We start from the raw sequence: 21869 nt of genomic DNA on the forward strand, positions 1-21869 counted from the left end.
ATAATTTAGCACAGGGTCTTAGTCACGAAGTACACTGATTGAGCTTTAGGACAACAAAACAGGAAGATACCAGAGCGCTTTTGTAGAGGTCTTCCTTTTTCTCCTAGAGCAGTGGTGGTCAACCTGGTCCCTACCGCCCCCTAGTGGGCGTTCCAGCTTTCATGATGGGCGGTAGCAGAGCAACCAAAGTATAAATAAAAAGGTAGATTTAACTGCAGTAAGTTGTTTTATAAAGATTTATTCTGCCAAACTTAGCGAAAATCCGACATAAAGTACTTGGTAAGTAATTATTATATGCTTTAACTTGCTGTAACTCTGCTTTATAAATTTTATAAAGTAAAGTTACTTTCCTACTTTATAAATCACCATTACTGTGGAACCGGTGGGCGGTTAGAAAATTTTACTACTAACAGAGATACAAAAGTGGGCGATAGGTATAAAAAGGTTGACTACCCCTGTCCTAGAGTATGTAAACTTTTTATTTGATTCTGTTATTTTTCTCATACAGTGTAACTAAACTCTATAGGAATCAACACTACAATATATTTAATGTGACTATCAAATACTTTATCCTTTTTGACATCCTGAATTTATAAAAATTTTAATTAATTCAGAATAAAAATGTCAAAAGTAGAATATGTAATTTAAAAATTCAGAAGATTTTGAAATGTGTCTGAAATTACTCATCATTCAATTATTCACAAGTGTTTAGATAAAATCCCTAATCAGTAAGTGTTGAGACTCTAGAATATTAAGCTTTTGATTATGACCTTGAAATAATCTAGTTTTTCAAAACATACCAAATTAAAAAAAATGAATGAGACAATTTGGGGAATATACTTGGAAAAGCTAATCTAATGGCAGATGCCTTTCATTAATTTAAGTTTCGCTAAGGATTTGCACTCCCTGTAAGTTTGCTTCCAATCTTTCAAATTTTACTCAGATCCCTATCCTGATACCACTTCCTTCTTGACAACTCAGCAGGTGAAATGAACCTCTAATAATTTAACTGTAAAAGATCATGAAACTCAAGTTTTCCTCACTATCTGTGCCTTTATTCCTCCTTATCCCATCTAATGCTCTGCTTTTCAACATCAGAAGGAAGCTGTGCTCATCCTTTCCTTCCCTTCCCTTTCCTTTCTTTTCCTCCCTCCCTCCCTTCTTTCCTTCCTTCCCTCCATCCCTCCCTCCTTCCTTCCCTCCCTCCCTCCCTTCTTTCCTTCCTTCTCTCCCTTCCCTCTCTCCCTCCCTCCTTCCTTTCTATCCTCTTGAGAGGCTTGCTGTGTCTCCTAGGTTCTCCAGCCCCCAAGCACCTGGAAACAATGTGCCCTCGCTGCTAAGCCAGGAGAGCAGCATCTACCAAAAGGCGCCTCCCTGCAGCCTTGAAAGCCTTGTCGCAGGCGACCCCTCCTCTGAGGCCTGCAGCCCCCTGCCATCAGTCCTCAAACTGCCTTGCTGTTCCATCAGCTTTTCCAAAGGCTTCCTCACGCTCGTCCCGAGCAGTCACTCTGCCTTCTATTATCCTTCTCCAGACACCTTCCCGCTGGGCCTGGGTCCGAGAGCCTTTATGCCCCCCTTGTGCCTGCTGACAGGTCAAACTCCCCCAGCTAGACGCTCAGCTCCTTACACTGTGGCCTGGTTTGGGCTTCTTCGTGGTTGCACAACCTTCTCCCACGCACCCCCCAGCGAGCAGACCTCAGCTATGTTCCACTCACTGCCCCGGCCTTCCCGAGCTCCGCCCCTGGGATGACTTTCCTTACTCCCAGGGGAGGCCCCTCAGCATCTGTCACAACTTCAAAGACTAAATACTCACTAAGGTTTTGCTAGTTCAAAGCTTTCTGTCTGAAGTTCTAGAGGCTTTTATCTAACTCTTACAACATTGATCCTACCCTTGAATTACCTTCCTCCACAAGTCGGCAGGTTCTCTGAAGGGGCCTCTAGGTCCCTTGACATGGAAGACTCAACACAAAGGCCCATACACTTAGGTCTGAAGACTCCTCCGACTCTCTCTGTGGGGGAAGGTTACTTACCATTTTTAGTCCTCACTTCTCCCAAATGGAATATTGAATAACATTTCCCCTCCACAAAGTTGTGATGAAAATGACAAGAGATAGCAAAGACATAACGGGCACCCAATCATGTTTATAGATTTGATTTTTTTTTTTCCTATCAAGTCCCAATTACTTACTTTGGGCTGAAGCTGCCTGTGGTAATAAAACATGTTATTTCCCCCCATTTTATGGACAGGCTATAGAATATAAATGCAAACATTTCAGTATTTCATATTTATTCTTATTCTTTTCTAGGGAAGCAGAAAAAGGAAACTCCTCCTTGAAATGAAGAAGGAGGAAGGGAGGGAGGAAGAAGGGAGAAAAAGAAAAAGGAAAAAATGGAAAGTTAGAGGGGAGAAGGGAAAGAGAAAGGGGGAGCTATTCAGTGCTTTTATATGAGAAAAGTAGAATGTTGTTCAACTGAAAATACAGAAGGGCTTCCAAAACGCTTTATTTATAAAGCCCAATTTCAAAATACCGCAAACACAGGTCAGCCTGAAAATCAAATAAGTGGTTTGTTCCCATTTTCTCCAAGCTTTCTGAAGTAACCTGCTCGCAGATGAATCTTAAGCAACTGTTTGCCTGTTTTTTTTTTTTAACCTGGCTTGGCCAGGGGTTGTGAACATTGGCTCCTAAGACCTGATGGAGCACTCACCAACAAATGCACCGCCCAACTTAGCACTGAGCAGGGCCCTGAGCCAAGCTGGCCCTCCGCCTTCTGCAGAGAGGAGTTATCCTAAACAACCCCAGCCAGCGAGAGGAAGTGCGGGCGTTCTGCTCTAATCACGTAAGTCAAGTTGGCTGAATGCTGTCCGTTTTTTTAAGCCTCCCACCATGAAAATAGCAACTCTGAATGTGAGAAAACAGCCTAGAACTTAACTACTACATAATCTTAACCAACTCAGTTCCTTTTTGGGGGATGCTAAAGACTTCCCAAAAAAGAAACCTATATTATTTGTAACCTGCCACAGAGCTTGGCATCGCATCAGTCATCTTCAAATCTAAGAACTCAAAATGCATTAATCCCTAGTAAACTGGATCTTTGTAACATATTCACTCTCCGTGTTCTGGCAAAGCAGCCCGCGGACCAGCTTAATTGGAGGCAGGTTATTTTCCAGTTGTCAAATAATCTTCTCCTAGTTAAGAGTCAGAAATAAAAACATTCACTCGTAAAGGAACGGGATAATTTGGAACACAAACAACATAAGGTTTATTGGGAAAACATTTCCATTTCAGTACAATGGCAAATCAGCTATAGTAGCTTCTGACTACTAATTCCAATGTTCACTCACAGTCACTTTTATTCATCATATTTAAAGAAATCTATTTCACAATGTATTTAGAAAAAAACATATATACAGTCTCTTCAACAGAACGTTAATTAAAATAAAAAAAGCCAGGTGATAACAAAGCTAAGATATAAAACAAGCTGACATTTATAAACACAAATAAATAATATGTACAAAAGAGTCTATGACAATGGTGAACAAAGAAAAGCTTTACAGTAACAGGGAAAATATCTCAGGACCCAAGACTAAGTAAGACTCTAACACAGTGGAGTTTAAAATAAGGGGGGGGGGGATAAAGAAAAAAACAAATCTCGAGACTCTGAGTTGATATTCTCAAAGTCAGGCTAAATAAACTAAATTTGACCTCCACAGCAATATTCTGGTAATTCTGGTCTGAGGTGAGAACTGTATGCTCAGAACTCAGGGTAGAACTTGGCTAAATCTTTAAATCCACTTGCAAATGATTCTATTCAGCTGTTTCTTCACTTTTCTTTACCTGGTCATTGGACATTTCTAAGATGGAGCTGATGTTGTTGTCAAATACAAAAAACTAAAAAAAGATGCTCCCAGATCTGGGTAAGTATGAGTAGAAATCAGAGTCACGTTTGTAGCTATCTCTTAATCACTATTAACTCAGTAAGCACTTCAGGAAGAAATCTCACAGTAGAAAGCTAATGAAATTCTACCACGAGTCACTAAGGGTTGGGGAAAGTATATGAAGATTCACTGACTATTTAAGATTAATTTTCATGTATATGTAACCTCTGCCAGGACAAGCAGCCTGTTAATGTATGCCTATGGAAAAGAACTTGGCTCTACTATAGTGAATCTTAGCGATTTTAAGATTATCTTTCCCTACTACATACACCCATCCCTTGTGAGAGTCAAGCTGGGCAGTGCTCATGCCACCCAGGACAGTGGTCCATGCTGCTGCAAAAAACAATAGTAATCCACCACCACATTATCTGACCACCTGCTCAAGTTTGGCAAATAGCTTCACGATGGAAGATCAGCAGAAGGAGAGGCCCCATGGTAGCTGCATAGCTCGAATGCTCTCCAACGTCTCAGACTGAGAGAGCTACCTGCTTTCTGCACAGAGGGGAAGGCCCTCAGGTGCTCAGTTCTGGCTTCTGCCTTTAAACAGATTGGCCCCGGAACATCTCAACTTCCCAACACTTGGGCTGCCACCTCCCAGAATCTGATACTTCCCAGATAACCCAGAGCAGATGTAAGAGTACAGCATGTACTCACACTGATTTGTAAGAAACTGGAGACAAATCCATCACTTAAGAACAATTAAAATGTGGTTTCCTAAACATTCACTAGCAAGCATATTACTCAGAATAGTTTGAAAGTTAGGTAAGCTGCTTAATATTATCCATGGCTTGTATGCAGAAACCTAATCCATAAATAACACACGATCTATCTTGCCAGACCTCCTCTGGCTCTTATAATCAGAGGACTTATGTACAAATAGTTTTTAGACTAGCAATTGTAGACCCACATGTTTATAAATTATTTTGATTATGATAAGTCACCCATTTGTCTCCGTTTATATTCCTTGGAACAAATCTCTTAAAAGGGGTAGAGGTTTTCATTTATGCAATTGCAAATGTCTTAAAGTCTGCAGAACAAGGATAGGGCCAGAGAATCTCAACCGTTGCATTTCCTAAAAGGGAGAGACTACTGCACACAGCATGCCTAGTGGAAATTCTCACCCTCCCATGAGCCCATGGGATCAATATACAGTAGAGGATCAAAAGCAGAGGTGTAAGGGATTTATTCTTCAACAACTACTGGAAGATCCACATTAATGGATCGTCAACACTAAACTTGATTTAAACGTATGGGGTTAAGTGATAATTAACGATGATGCTTAAGCCTTCTGTTTTGAATAGGATAGGTGAAATAGCATAAATTTACATGGCCTTATATTAGCTAGGTCAAAATTTGGGGAATTCTTTCTTTTTTTAATTTTTATTAAGTGACAGGAGGGGAGGCAGAGAGACAGACTCCCACATGTGCCCCAATAGGGATCCACTGCACAAGCCCCCTACTGGGATGCTCTGCCCATTTATAGATGTTGTTCAGCAACTGAGCTATTTTTAGTGCCTGAGGCAGAGGCTCCCTGACTCATCTCAGCACCAGTGGCCAACTTCCATGGTTGCAGGAGGAGGAAAGAGAGAGAGAGAGAGAGAGAGAGAGAGAGAGAGAGAAAGGTGAGGGGGAAGGGTGGAGAAGCAGAGGGTCGCTTCTCTTGTGTGCCCTGACCAGGAATCGAACCTGGAACATCCACATACCCATTTGATGCTCTACCACTGAGCCAACCAGACAGGGCCAAATTCTTTCTTTCTTAAACATGTCATGTTCCAAAAGTTAAATATTTGGTGTGAAAAGAAAAAAAACCTATCTAATCTTTAGGTCATATATTCTTTTGTATCTTTGGTTAAAATTTCACTGGAAAAGAGCAAATATGATACTGCATTCATGGAAATGAGTACTGAGATGGGATTTGTGGGCATCCAAAATAGTTCAAAACGTCAGTATGTTTTTGATTGTTGAGAAAGATTTTGATAAAGCAAAAGGCCACATTTAAACCTAACCATTGGGTGGGGTGTGAATGAGCTCTAAACTAGGTTTCTCCTTAAGCTCAGCATCTCCTTTGTCCCCAAATTTAATGACACCCTCCCCTCTGAATTCTAATTACTCTAATTCAATTATATATTTTAAAATTTTATATTTCCTGTGCTATTGAGTCATGTTGCTCTCAGTACTGAAGTTCTAGTGATGATGGAAACTGCCCCTTGGAAGAAATACACTGAAAAGACAAACTCTGAATTTCACAAAAGCCTTTTCAACAAAATACATTCCTTATACACATGCTGTTACCTAAGTAATAGCGTGTTTACATCTGCTAGTCACAGTTTTCACTGCTTACAGATCACGTTTCTGCAGATTGATTCCTGTTTCTTATATGAAAGATATTAAAACTTTGTGCTATGGCTGAAGGTGTCTGACATGATGATATTTTTATAGAAGTTATCTGAATGAGCATTGCAATAACCCTTGACCTTATCAATGACCTGATGGACAGGGATGATTGATGTTTGTTCTCCATCAGCATGGGTCAATTTTGATGACGACTTGTCCATGGAAGCATTGTCTGTAAGAAATGATACAAGAAATCAGGCTGCAGGAGGAGCTGGTGACATGCCTAAGGACCACTGCACTGGACACTGTACTCTGCACATTAAAAAAGTAAATAGAGGAGATGGAGCTCTGGTTCTTTCTTAGGTTAGAAAATAGGCAACACTGATATTTTTTTCTTTTCATTTCTTTTTTACAGAGACAGGGAGAGACTCATAGAGAGGGACAGACAGGCAGGAACGGAGAGAGATGAGAAGCATCAATCATCGGTTTTTCGTTACGACACCTTAGTTGTTCATTGATTGCTTTCTCATATGTGCCTTGACCATGAGGTTACAGCAGATCGAGTAACCCCTTGCTCGAGCCAGCGACCTTGGGTCCAAGCTGGTGAGCTTTGCTCAAACCGGATGAGCCTGCGCTCAAGCTGGCAACCTCGGGGTCTCGAACCTGGGTCCTCCACATCCCAGTCTGACATTCTATCCACTGTGCCACTGCCTGGTCAGGTGGCAACACTGATATTTAATGTATTTCATCTTCAAAATGCATTCCTATGGATAAATCAATGTTAATTTGCCTTCTAGTAATTTGTGTTGGAGTTTATTTTAAGAAATGTTCCTGCAGTGGCATTTTCCAAAGAGCTAATGAATAAAATAATCAGAAAATTGCTGCAAAGAAAAAATAATGTGGCAAAGGTTCAAAAGAAGAAGTGACAGATTATATAACCGATGGGTTAAAGGATGCTGAAATATTTATGAAAGAAATGACATGATGTCTAAGATATGTTTTCAAAATACAGAAAGGGGGAAATGAGCAGGCGACTATGACTTGATAGGTACAAAGGGATTCATTATTCTATCCTCTCCACTTTTTATATATATTTGACACTTTTCATAACAAAAATCTTTATAAAATATACTGCTTACAAAAATTAGGGGATATGTCAACACTTCATATTCATTTTGAAATATCCCCAAATTTTGTGAACAGTGTTTAATTTAAAGGATATTCGAGGCTAAAAGTGAATAAAAATAAACATAAAAGGCTATTTTAGACACATTTTCCAATGGCTTTTACCTTGTAAAGAGATTGAAATATAGAAAAAAAATATTTTATTATTTTTAAATTATAGAAATTAAAAATTGTCAGAACTATTTTACATATGTGCTTTCATGAACTGTGCTACAGTCTCAGAATTACTTTATTGCTGACAGCAATAGCAAAGCAATTGATAATAATGGCTAAGTATTAATTTTCATTCTAAATCTTGCATATATATATTTAAGTGTTTTTTCCCTAGACCCAAAGCTTCTAAAATTGGCTTGTATAGTGCTCTGCAACTCAATTAAGCTTTATTACTAACAACTGCATACAGCTGTCTTCATGCAACTTATGAGTATTTTCTATATACCTTCCCTGCTCCCTCTCCCAACAGATTTTGGAGAAAAATTCTACCTTAAAATTAACCACAGAGATTTCACATTGGTGGAGGAGTAAATGTGACCTTCTATTGGTTTCCTACAGCTAAATCTTCTCTAATCACTGTGGAGGAGGCAGAAACTCTATCATAAATAACTGCTTCTAAGGAATCATGGCTTCAGCAGTGGAAATCTTCATTTCTAGCAGATTTTTGTTTTGAATAAGTTGGACTCAGTACGTGAGACAACATTAAAAACCTTTCAATAGTTGGGGAAGGCTATCATCGCTACATCTATCATCTTCGGAAATGACTCAAATTGCTCAAATATTACCTTGTGTTGGAACGGACACTAAAAAATAAATAAATAAAGGCTGAAATAGGAAGTGGTGCATCCATCCCACACTAAAGGAAGCAAGAGAGAATGGATGGTTTATGGGAAGAATAGGCAGACTGAAGCTTGGCAGAATGATCACGTGCCAGGATGGGTGAGCAAAAGGCTCAAGGTATTCATCGTATAAAGGCCCTCCCCTTTACAGCTCTGGGCAAGCTGATTGATTCTGTGCTTTCCTTCAGTTCATACGTTCACTAGCCATTGGTTTTCTGTTGGGGTTTTCCTCTATTGATTTAAATATCAATAATACACCATTTTGCTTGATGTTTTTTGAAAACTGCACATCCTCAAAGAAACTTCAAGGAAATATTCACTCTGCTTCATTGACAACTTCCAGGAGCATGTACCTTCTAGAGATTTTTGACCAGCTCCATTCCCAGTATGATCCAACTTTCTGGGTCTTCACAGTCTAAAAAAGTAAAATTCTGAGCATGGTCTGTATTTCAAAATATACGCTATGCCCCATTCTCTGGTTAGATTAGCACCTTATGGGCAATATACATTTTGATTATAGCTGCAAGTTTGAAAACCAGGGGCTAGGGAGATGAACTATATTTGACCTAGGCTGAAATTTTAAGCAGATAAAAAGCCTCAAAAAAGCAGGCTTGGAATTGACAATTTCTCTTTTGTGACTTCTATGAATGTACCATGACATATCGAGTTATTAGTAACAGCAGTGAAAAAGTAAAAAATTTCACTTTCCATCTTTCTAATACAAGAAAGTACTGCTTTTGTTATTGTTGTTACTTTACTTGATATGTGACTTACTAACTCCAGAGCATGGCACATTTCCTAGAAGGAGTGGCTTGCAGATAGACCCATGCAGACAAGAGCCAACACAGCAAACAACCATTTGAAATTTCAAAAATTCCAGCTCAGTGCAGGAATGTCATTGTGCTAGCTGAGAAGTACTGTAAAGGACAGGCATTTCTGCTGGTGCAGCAAGAGTCTTAAGTTTAAATCATGCAAATATTCTCTTATGACCTTGCAAAAAATTCATGCATTCAAAAAAAGTAATAAATGTTTACCTGAATGATCCACTTTTGTTGAAGAAATGCTCTTAGAAGACATTATCTATACCGTAAACATATGAATTTCTAGATCAATTTCAAGAATTAAACCAACTAGACATCCATGATGATACGCAGTGACTCCTTGCACACTCCAAGTGACCCTAGCGTAGCAACGGTCTCACTGAGAACTGGCTAGGTAGCAGAAGGCCACTTATATATCAGTTGATGGGAGGCCAGAATTTATTATATTATAGAAGTATGTCATATAGCTGAATATATCCTTATGCCAGTTTACAAGAACCCATTTAACACCAACAGTTTTATTATGGCCAACAGAAAAACATTAATGCACTCTTTAAAGAAATATACAGAATGTTTTGAAATAGTAAAGTTTTTCATTGGTACCTTCATTTCTGCATTTCTTTTCATCTCTTAGTGATTTTACCTGGGATCCTTAATACTTACAAAATGCCCCCTATTCCAAATTATCTACCTTGTTATCTTCTCTCCCATTTTTATAGTAGTATTTCTTGAGGCTAGCTATTCTCATATTCTCAGCTGTGTTAAGAGGAAAACGATTTAATAGATCTAATTTCTATTCATTCCTAACTGGCTTAGAATATATAAACTATTTGTACTTTATAAGGGAATGCAAAATGAGTACCTAATTTTAAGATTGATATATTAAGTGAAAAATTCATTCATTACAAATAAAATATACTTTGTACCAGGAAACTACCTATTAGTTATAATAATCTATCTTAGACTAGTGCTCTTTTTTTGTTTGTGTTTTTTTTTTTTAATCGCCAGTCCATGAACTGGCGCCAGACTGCCAGAAATTTCTTAGACTATTTCAAATACTACGTGTTATTAATTTTCTTACACAGATATCAAGCAAGGGTGCACAGACCTTTTCATTTTAGGCAAAACTGTTTGTGTAGAGAAATCAAAGGCTGCACCTTATTCTGGAAGAGAGTTTATAGCTTTGATTAAATTCCCCCAAATATCCTTGACTCTAAGAGTCGCTGAAACTTTTCCAAATTTTCAAATATTTCTTTAATTAATTTTGGAATTGACAAACCCTCTATACACTCAAACACTTTTCCACAGTGCCATCTTGAATCCTGGGCAGTGGCCACTCTAATAGTGGGCACAGAGTGTGGAAGCAGGACAGGTGGTAGAATACAAATCTCTACAAGGGTCTTGTGAAATTCAAGTATTTGAGTGTGAGCATTTACACACCACACACTATAATCCTTATTTGCAAAAAAGCCAAAGATGAATCTTGTCTGTGCCATTCACCTAAATTTATGTTCAAGTTAAACAAATTCAAAAGGTATAAAAAGTTATTTCCATTGTCCTTCTAGAAGCATCTTTAATTAGTAAGGGCTAGGTGATCATGTTAACAACTGTTTACTTGAAGTTTAATTAGTATTTAAAAGTAGCTATTCTGCTATTTTCCTTTGAAATTATTGAAAGATTACACCTTTTCCCACCAGTCAATGGCTCTCATCTAAGTTCTGTGAAATCATCTTTATTTGCTTGCTGTCTTCAGGATTGTTCATCACATGCTTAGTGCTAGAACGTGTGGTCATTGTAAACATGAAGATACAGGAGATGGATGTAGAGTGTTTCTCACCACCAGGGGTCCAAAACTTTTTACACAGGGGGCCAGTTCACTGTCCCACAGACCGTTGGAGGGCCGCCACATACAGTGCTCCTCTCACTGACCACCAATGAAAGAGGTGCCCTTACCGGAAGTGCGGTGGGGGCTGGATAAATGGTCTCAGGGGGCCACATGCGGCCCGCGGGCCGTAATATGGGGACGTCTGCATGTATCCCTTTCCAAATATAATGTCCTCTACTCTCTCATGCTTTTTGTTTGTTTGTTTAATCAGTGAATTAAACAGCAACTGCCAATAACGCGCTTTCAATGGTTAAGGATTGAATTCCAAAGGGAAGATACATCCTGGATGGTGTTTCTTTCTGTTCCTATGCAAACCTGCCAAGTAACTTTTATACTAGGCTGAGATGATCTATCTACAACTTAAGTTTTATATATGGAGGAGGGGGTAAAAGTAGGTTTACAGTTGTTTTTATGGAAAATAATATAATAATTGATAAAGAATCATACAAGAATAAACTCTGTATTTTGCATACTCACATCTGTAAACCTACTTTTACCCCACCCTATATTTTAAAATAAGACATATAACTTGTTAGACAAGATAAAATAATTTTTTAAGAAAATTTTAAAAAATGACAGAATATCTACAAAGGGGCTGGATAAGGTCCTCAAGCAGATTTTGATTTATGTAAATATAAAACAAGCACCCTAATGGGCACTGTGATTTACCAATCTTCATGATAAGTCAATTTTTGTAAGGAAAACATGAGAACTGCATCGGAGAACACCATGACCATGGCCAGAGGGACTCACCGGTGTGACTGTTCCTTTTGAAGAAGGTGGTAGAGCTGGATTTTGATTTGGATGTAAGGTAGGTTGAGTTGGAACCAATGGAGCTTGAGGACAATGATTTTCCTAAATTATCGGAACTTTTCTTGATGGTATTGGTAGCTGTCTTACTCCAGTCTGAAAGAAATGACATTTCTCTGTGAATCTGCTGGAGGGGGAATATGTTCTGGCCTGAAGAATCTTAACCACACTTTAAGTAACACTTTGGGAGCATTACATGTACACAATATTAAACTAAAGAAACAGGCAAGTTTCTTACTTTAAGCCTGTGTAAAATATTGTTTAAAACCTTACTTAAATATGCTAAGGGTGAGAAGTAACCATGATGGTAATAAAAAAAAAAATGTAATACTTTTCTTCAGGTATTTTTTTTTATAGTATTAAGAAAAATCTCTTGACCTAATAATGCAATGGATAGCCTCAAAGATGTGTAACAGTGCCAATAGCATAGTGGCACCTCTGGCTATCTGAGTTGGTAAATTAGACATAAAACCTTGGGTAACTCTCTTAACCTGTGTGTACTTTATGCTTCTTCTTTGCAAATCGTCCTCCGATCTCTTGCCTTCCTAATATCTCAAGACTCCAAAGAAGCATCGTCACATACTCCCACATTTACAACTTGCTACTACTGGGAACGGGTTTCTCTGGCAATGGAAGACCCAAAAACAAAGGCTCGCCACTACCACTCTGAGATGTCCAAGCCAATTCCCAGCACGGCCCTTACCCGAGTTGTCTGCTAATCGGAACTTGCCACAGCAGAGGTGCCGCCTCCACTGTTTCTGAACATTCTCCTTCATAGCACAGTGGAAAATAAATATAAATAAGCCTGGGGCAAAAGAAAACATAAACATTTAAGGCAATGTGCACGTTTTTAATAACTCTTATGAAACACATGGGTTCATTTTAATTTGATTTTTTTGTACATCTTAGTCACTAAAAAGAAACGATACTAAGGAATCTTAAGTATGTAGTAGAGGTTTTAATCCTTTAGAAAAGAATACAGTGGTTCAGATAAAACCAGAATTGTGCTTTGTATCTGATTCTGTTTTTGCCTGTTCTATTCTGCATTCCTTACAACCTAATGATTAAGGCGATATTCAGTTTAACAGACAGTGAATACAACCCTTATCTTTGTTTTAAAATTGTGTGAAAATATTTCACAACATTTAGGAAAAAAAATGAGAAAACTGAAAACATTTTCTATTCATCTATTTACATTTCTGCACTTAAGCTATCTTATGCATGCATATTATTATAAGTTTGGGCCATAGAAAAAAAATGGTATTTTTATAGGTAACAAATGGGCAAAAATCAGCAAATTCGTGTTTTTACCTGATCTGACTTAGTTTCTCAACATTTTCATGCAGAAATATTTCTGTGTTGTAAAACAGCCTTCATATTAAAGTCATTCTCTGCACCTGTCAAAAGCTAACTGTATTATTTGGGCTTTGGAAGCCAACACCTTCTAACTTCTCAAGGAGTTTGTTCTGCATTTTAACCTGTCTTTGCTGTCTCACCAATTTCTTTCTCTATAATTAGTCATTTCCACTTCTGAACAAGCACATTCTAATAACTCTCTTAAAAACAAACAAAAATTTCTCCTTTAACCCCCAATCTTCTTCCAACTTCCACCTCTTCGTTCCCTTTCCCAATATGACTTCTTAAAACGGTTAACCTTTGCTGTCTCTACGGTTTCTCATTCTTCTCTTCTCAACCGAATCCATGATGTCACTACAACTGCTCTTGTGCAGGTTACCATGACTCCCATATCGCTTATTTAGTTTTCATGCCCATTTTACCAGACCTCTCAACAGCAATCAACACAATTGACCATTCACTCACTTTTGAAATGCATCCTTCATGTCATTTTGTGATAGATTTCTTCTTGATTTTTTTTTCTGGTCTCCTTACCATGATCCTCAGCTATAATTTTAAATATTGAAACGTCCATAACTCAGTCTTGGGTGTCTATCTCTTCTACAGCTACTCATCCAGGCATGTTGTGCGAGTACCATATGCTAATTTGTATTTCCCCCGTCTCCTTTTCTCTACACCACCACCAACATTCCAACCCATAGTGACTACAGGATACCATCCCTTGGCTGTATCTCCATTGAGCAGCATCTTAAACCCTTGATGCTCTAAACAGAGCTCTCTTTAGTACTACCCTCAAACTAACGTATCAGGCCCATTCCTGCCCAATGACACTTCCACAGTTCTTCTTTCATATCTTTTCATTACGGGTTCCTTCTTACCTGTCCATTCAGAGCTCAGAGTAATTGTTAACTTTTGAAAGAGGCAATCATCCAATGCTAACTTTTATTTTTTATGTTTTAGCCTCTAGTCATACCCTTGCACATACTTATTTTTTTTTTCATGGTACTGATCAGTACTAATATTCTTGCATTCATCATTTATTCATTTCTTTGTTTGTTTGATTGCCTCTTGTTTGTAGGGAGTAAGCTCCAGGGGTACAGGAATGTGTGTCTGTCCAATGCTGTGCTGGCCTTTCCCAGAGAGATGGCAGGAACTAAGCAGAAACTCCAAGAATGTTTTTTGAATGAATCATCTATTGTACATGCATTAATTAAATACTTACATACACATGTTAATATGTTACATATATTTGAAGATGAGGGTTTAAAAATAGGAATCAGTACATCACAAAATAGGCAATAACAAACAATGAAAATACATTTAAGCCAAAAGTTTCTGAAAAGCACACAAATTTGCTAAGGACTACAGTCTTAGTAATATACTATACTAAGCCAAATGTCAACATTAGAGGGTTTTTTTTTAGAGGATGCAAGGCTTGAACTAAACCCAAAGAACACGCTGTGTAGGGAAGTAAGGGGAATTTCCAAGAAGGGGAATCCATTCAGTGACTGCTAAGCACTGCTGAGTGCGGGAAACTGTCTTTAGAAGTTGGATGTTCAAAGGTGAACCAGGCAGACAATCATTGCTTTCATGGAGGGAAGGGTCTACCATGGAAAGACCTATAAGAAAGAATTATTACAGTCCATTTAAGAGACAGTAAGACTTATCTGTTCTTTTTGAGTACGGAGTGTCCATTAAAATAACTATTTACATTATAGCACATACAATTTGAAAAGCGGGAACAAAGTATTACATCAAAAGTGTTTTTTAATATATATAGTTATATTTGAAACTAGATCTAAAGTTATGGTTATACATTTTTGTTTTGTTTTTTCAATATCTTTACTCAAAATGGCCCCTAACTTTACTCCAAAATAAGTTAGATCACTTTGAATCGTTAGAGAAGGACGGAGCTGGATTCCTCCAGGGCGGGCTCTGACAGCGAGGTGGTCACGCTGCGTCTCCTCCCCTGGCTCTGACACTGAGCAGGTGCCCTATAAATTCCCACCCAAATTACTGGTTGAAAATGATTACATATTTTGACTTGCAAAGAAATGCCTTATGAAAACACTAATTAAACTCTGGTCACTGATTCCAAATAGACAACTAGCCTGTTAAAGAATTCCTGGAAAATCCAAAGTTCTCACTGAGAAGTATAAATAAAGCATTCAATGACCTAAGGGGAATAGTATTAGTAATCAGTACTATTTTCATTTTATTTCATATTATTACTATTATGTCATTCTATATGTGTTGGGCAAATAAAGTTTGTAAAATTTGTGTTATTTGATTTTGCTCACTTTTATTGTTAAAAATGGTCACTGCCCAGGTGAGATTGCTAATTACCTCCCTGCTTGGGAAAGGCCATTGTTATGCTGATGTGTGCTGGAGGACGGGGTGTTTGCACCAAAAAGCTTTAAGAGAAGAAGGAGGAAGAAGGAAGCCATGTTTTTGCAGAGTGAGAGCAGGGAGAAGTGTGCTGAGGAAAAAGAAGCAGGCAAGATGGCAGGGTGCTGAAGAAGCCAGTTTGCGCAGAGATGAGGAGGAAGATGTGCAGATGGGGAACCAGAGGTGACTGAGACTAGTGGGGGCCTTTGATTCTAGGAAAAACTGGAAAAGATTCTCCTGGTTGTGGAACCGGAGAACATGTGAGTGGGTTTTACTTGCCGGCCGGCTGCGAGGCGAGAATAAGGGCACGGCCCAGCAGTTTTGAGCTCCACTGTTTCTTTACTGTCTGAATCTAATGGGGACCTGCATCTGTCTGGCGGCTGTGATGGCCGTGACTGCTGGTCATACAATATGTATTTATATTTAAAGTACTATTATTTTACTTATTATTATCTTATTTGCTACTAATGCATTATTAGTACTAAAGTAATTAGTGGTAGAAATACATCCTAGTGACCTAGTTATTAATCTGAAAGGAAGACTGTACTTTTGAAAGAAAGTGCTAGGACACATGAATCAAGTTGCAATCATTCGGAGCACAGACATGCCCCTCCTGAAGGACCCTGTGCGGTGGACAGGGGAGGGGGGGCGCTGGGTTGAGGGGGGAGCTCAGAGGACGTGCTGAGTCTCAGAGTAGGGGAACGATTTTGTCCCACCCTCAGAGCCCCTCTGAACCAGGACCACAGGCTGACTCCTCCCAGATTGTGGGGAGAAGCTTCATCTCCGCACTCTGACCGAATCCCACTGCTTTCCAGAGCCTTTGACACCTACAGATGTCGGCTGATACAGACAGTCCTTTCACCGCGTAAAAGTGCTTTGTATCATATCACCACCAGTGTGAGTCACCCAAGAGTATCAATACTCTCAATTGGTACAATCTCCTCCCACGGTTTTTTGGGGTTTTTTTTTTTTTTTTGTATTTTTCTGAAGCTGGAAACGGGGAGAGACAGTCAGACAGACTCCCACATGCGCCCGACAGGGGATCCACCCGACACGCCCACCAGGGGCGACACTCTGCCCACCAGGGGGCGATGCTCTGCCCCTCCGGGGTATCGCTCTGCCGAGACCAGAGCCACTCTAGCGTCTGGGGCAGAGGCCAAGGAGCCATCCCCAGCGCCCGGGCCATCTTTGCTCCAATGGAGCCTTGGCTGCGGGAGGGGAAGAGAGAGACAGAGAGGAAGGGAGGGGGTTGAGAAGCGAATGGGCGCTTCTCCTATGTGCCCTGGCTGAGAATCAAACCCGGGTCCCCCGCACGCCAGGCCGACACTCTACCGCTGAGCCAACAGGCCAGGGCCTCTCCTCCCACATTTTTAGGAGGCGGTGGCAGTTACAAAGAGCATCATGAGGAAGCCTGAGGTCAGGGCCCCACAGGCGACAGGTGAAGGAGGCTGCGGAGAGGGGTCGAGCCCGCCCTGCCTTAGGGTGACTGTTTGTCAGCCAGGGAAGAATGTGCAGAACTTGTTCCTGGAAGTATTTTTGTCACACAGCTGAAAATATTGGTAACCATGTGTGCCTAAACCAACGTTTACAGTCACAGTTGAGAGTAGAGAGAGAGATGATAAACGAATGGAGGACCTGCGCTCCTAGGCATCCGTGCAGGCGTGGCTCAGTCCAGGCCTCGCCCCGAGCAGACGCTCTTCTCAAAGGCCAGGGAAGAAGGTGCAGTTTGCTACATGTGGCTTCCCTGAACTCTCAGTCCTTCTTATCAATGTCAAACAACCAGGAGGAAAAAAACCTCAGAGGTTTTTTGAGGTCCCTGGAAGAGAACCAGTTCTCAGGATTGCTATTCTGTTCTGGCTGGGATGCTAAAACGTGAACTATTTTGAGGATCTCATGCTGACCACAGTCACGAAGGAGGAGGTTAAATGTAAGATAAAACAGACTTCACGAAACCATTTTTTAGATTGTGTAGTACAGCTGTAAAGCATAATGAACTATATATCATTAGATGACATTTCTATTTTTAAGCAAACACGTTTGCCTGGAAATATATAGGCATCCAACAAGTTTAAGAGACACTCGCATATAAATTAAATTAAAAAACCTGATACATTGCCTCTGAACTGTAACACAGTGGGACACAATTAGATAATAGGCATAAGAAGTTAGAATTCTTAGGAACAGATATATTTTAAAATTTCAAGATAGTATGAAGTGAAATTTTTTTTTTATCATGAGACATATTTTTATTTTGTCACAAGAGGATTCTCATGATAGGTTATTTTACCATTTGCAATAACTAGCCCTTTTCACCCAGATTTAAGTGAGTTTGGCAATAAGTATACCAAAATTCTTTCAGGACAAACCAGCCCTTGTTGAGTTCCGCCATGGGAAATGCGGTAAGTATGCGTCTGGAAAAGCACATGTACGCGGTATGGGAAGAAATCCTACCTCTCCAGGAAGAAGTAGAAAATACAGCAGGAGATCCGAGGCAGTTGGGGCCAGAGTGAGAAAACAGAGTTAATCCCTCTTCAATTCTGACGGCTCTCCTCCCCCATCTACTTCCAGATTAGGATACAGAAGTGGATCTAAAATCCTAAGAGTTCTATGTTGACTTCCAAGGGATTATGTTTGATTTCTCACCCCCATCTCTGGCCTCTTTCTGTCAAATGCTTTCCCTTTGAGAACCTTCATACCAACCACACGGCACCTCAGAGGCTCTTCGTAACACCTGGACAAACACGCTCTTCTAGCGGTCTTCGCTGTGTCTGGGGACCGTAACAGCCAGCCTCCACTCTGCATCGTGTCTCACAGCTTTTTACTTCCCTGACCAGGGAGTAAGGAACGTTGCCCATAAAAGTTGGATGCTAAAATGGCTCACAAGACTGAATTCGGAGTTAAAGCCTTTACTTCATCTTGACAGGTCAAAGTCTCACTAGTCTCATGAAACCTTTGTAACTCACAAAACAGAGCTCATGATGGTCCTTTTCACAGCCTGAAAAAACACCAGTCTGATGACTCTAAGCCAAAGTTCCTTAGCAACAGTTTCTTCAGATTGATAACTGCCTGGGCTCTTTATTTTACCTATAGGAACTCAGAATCTATGCTAGACGAGAAGGAAAACAAACACTTAGACCTACTTTAAAGGAACCGACTGCTGCCCCGTCCTACTCTGCTCGTCCCGACCTTCCTCCAGCCTTCTCTTCCTTTCCCTCCACCTCTCAACAACTAGAAGTTTCTGCTCACTTAAAAGAAAAGAGAGAAATAGGTGGATTCATGATGTCTTAATTCTTGGTAAATTTTGCAACTTCCTCATTTAAAATAAAGACTTTTTCAGTTGTGATGGAGGAAGGGTATTTAAAGTGTGTGAGAAAGCAGGCTGGCCCATGGGTGCTGTGAGGGAGGAAAACCCAGGGAACCTGCTTTCTCAAAGCCTCGGAGAGAAGCAGACCGCAAGCCAAGGTGGGGTCAACAAGCACGGCGAAGGGCCATCCGAGCGCTCTAAACCCAGAGTGACAAACAGCCTGCAAGATCTCAAACGCTGGATTTGTATTTTCATAGCTCGCCCCTTCATCTATCTGTGGACACATTCCAGCAGCATGTTTGGGAGGGGGGGGGGGAGAGCCTACTTTGAAGTATTGGCATTATATTCACGGGTTTGTGTTCCGTCTTCATCTTTGGAAGAGCTGTTTACCTATTTAGGAAAAGGAGCATCTTACCCTCGGTATTTTAGTGAGGATTCTGGCTCCCACATAGAACTCATTCCCTTTGGTCGATTCTGGCAAAGACGTGTAGCTTTCTGGGACAGACGTAAATGAGTGGCCAGGGGGATGTTCTCTCAAATCTTTAGCCTGATTATCAAAAAATCTGTTGTCCTTGCATATGAAAACAAACGCTACACAGCAAAATTCGAGGCAGCGCATTTTGTCATTCTCTTACTGCTCTCAAAGGCCACTTTCAAGAAATCTGGTGAATTAAAAAACAAAACAAAAGAAAACCTTGGGTCCTCATCTCCTAATGAGTTCTCAACCAGGTGAAAGCCACTGACACTTTAAGTGAGACTGTCATCAACAAACTCTGACAAACAGCCTCAGTGGACTTTTTCTTACCCTGGATAAGAACGCCCCAGAAACCCAGTGAAGGGGAAGACTGCAGATACAGATAACCCCAGGGATGGGGGAAGGAATCGGAATGGGTAATATTCCTGAGTGAATGATGTCTTCATCAGGCCCACTGGCATACCCGGTTCTGGAGGTTTCGTAGGAAAATCAGTCAAGAATGAATCAAAGCAGGTGTTTGGGCAGAAGAAGCTATGTGCTCTATAAAACTAACTTTTGACCAAAACGTCCTAGATGATCTCTGAGCTTTCTAGCCAGCGTGAGTCCAAGTCTCCGAGCAGCTCCGGCGTTCTGTTGTTACACAGGCATCGCCCGCTGGCTGCTGGGCTGGGATCTTTCAGCTTTAGGAAGCTCTTTGGGGATCTCTTGAATGCTCCTTTCATACTACCAAGATGCCCTTTAGCAAAATTCCATGCCAGCAGATGAGTAATTTATTTCCTTGCTGTGTGCAATGTCCCAGCCAAAACGATGTCGTTTCAGATGTTCGTTACCTCGGTGCCAATTCACTCTGTGTTGCAGATGCAATCAAGGCACAGCTTAACTGTCAGGAGGTTTCAAACCATGGATTAGAGAATTTGGTTTAATTTTCTTAGTTTACCAATAGGATGAAAATAATAAATATATTTCCCTTAATGATTTTTTACCTAAATAAGTGTTCACTTCCTAGAAACTTTGAAATCAAAAATGAAAAACACAGTGCTTTGTTTTATATTCCTCCTTATGCTCTGGCCCCTAATACTGTGCCTTTCCATTTTCATATACATGCTACAATGTAAATATCGCACTGTCAGATTCAGAATGATCTTGGGAAAGTCACCGACTCTCTTGAGCTTGTTTCTCATTCCCTAAAGTGGAGAAAATATACTCTTGGATACCTACCTCGCAGATTTGCTGCAAGAATGACATCACATCAGATGTTAGATGTTATGTGCAAGTGCTTTGTAAACCACAATGCACTATACAAATATAAGTTGTTTCTATTGCTCTGGGTATCTTAATGTTACCACGTTAATTAATAGCAAACGTTGTATCTGAGTAATAATGCCCTTCTGTGTTTGCCATCAGAGTTTCTATTTGTGGAAGCACATGCTGCCTTGTATCATATTGACCCATATATGTACAGAAGGTGGGCTGATGACACCCGAGACTACTACTCAATGTTGTTTCATATAAAGGAAAAGGAAAGTTGAAGACAAGCTTTTGGTATGAGGCTAGACATTAGATTCCGAGGAACATGCTAGAAGAACTAAACTTCCCTGTATACTGATGAAGCCCAATCTAACTGAGAGTGTTAAATACTTTTGTATAGTTAATAGAAAGAAATATAGTCAACAATACTGCTCATCACTTATATAACAAGCAGCTATGGGCACAGAGGAATCATTCAATCCTGCAAGTGCAGATATTGCCAAGGGATAGAGATGCCATCAGGCTTCTGGCCAAGAGCTTCTCAGCAGCCAGGGAGTTGCCTTTTATTTCTGTAGGATGAATTACATATTTGTTGAAATGAATGCTAATGTTCTCAGGCATGTAAATTATGATATACCTTTGTCAAACATCTGTTCTCTTTTAAATAGCAATTTGTATGCCATATAATTGTTCTCAAGTTGTATTCTTTAGAAAAAAATTAAATTTCTCATACAATGATCTGCTAGTTTTATCTTGGAAAAGCAGCAAAGAGTAAAAAGCAGATAGATAAAGAATTTCACCATGTTAAGATACATTTATCCTTTTATCTTAGATAAAAAATTTCAATGAAATGATATATAACAAGTTGAAGTAGGCAAAATAAAAAGAACAAAGCAATTTACTGTAAAAAATGAAAAAATAATAAACTTGGTTCCAGCTTTGTTTCAATTCATGATTTCATTTGCTTATTCAAGTAGGCTTAGTTATAGCCGTGCTGATTATAATTTTCTAATATCCATTTAACATGGTTTTTGGCTATTAAATGTATAGTTACAAGTGTATATAAAAATAAAAATTAAATGATAAAAGTTAAAAACATGAAAAATATAAAAATAAAGCATATAAAATAAAAATAAAGCATTTATAAAATTTTAATATAGAGACTATGTAAATTTTTGAGTAACCATATAATTACACATGTATATATGTATTTGTATACAAGCACATATATACATTTAAAATGTATACATTTATTTCTAAAAATTTCAGCATGTTTTAACTGAATAAAAATAC

At 39.5% G+C, this 21869-nt stretch overlaps 1 protein-coding gene across 7 annotated transcripts in view; it reads right to left on the reverse strand.

Annotated features, from left to right (window-relative positions):
• Nucleotides 1-3234: 3234 nt before the first annotated feature.
• ADGRG6 (adhesion G protein-coupled receptor G6) overlaps nt 3235-21869 on the reverse strand; it is a 141261-nt gene continuing 122626 nt past the window's right edge. For 4 of the 7 annotated variants that reach the window (XM_066373107.1, XM_066373105.1, XM_066373104.1 and 1 more), the window contains 3 exons: nt 12509-12610; nt 11749-11901; nt 3235-6503 (listed from right to left, as the gene is read on the reverse strand). In XM_066373107.1, the coding sequence (XP_066229204.1) occupies nt 6325-6503; nt 11749-11901; nt 12509-12610 (434 nt within the window). In that variant the 3' untranslated portion in view covers nt 3235-6324. Of the gene's footprint in view, nt 6504-9323; nt 9370-11748; nt 11902-12508; nt 12611-21869 lie in introns of all 7 variants that reach the window. The other 3 variants (XM_066373111.1, XM_066373110.1, XM_066373108.1) reach the window with 1 other exon arrangement.

Source organism: Saccopteryx leptura, chromosome 3 (genome assembly GCF_036850995.1).
Source record: "Saccopteryx leptura isolate mSacLep1 chromosome 3, mSacLep1_pri_phased_curated, whole genome shotgun sequence".
Taxonomy (NCBI): domain Eukaryota; kingdom Metazoa; phylum Chordata; class Mammalia; order Chiroptera; family Emballonuridae; genus Saccopteryx; species Saccopteryx leptura.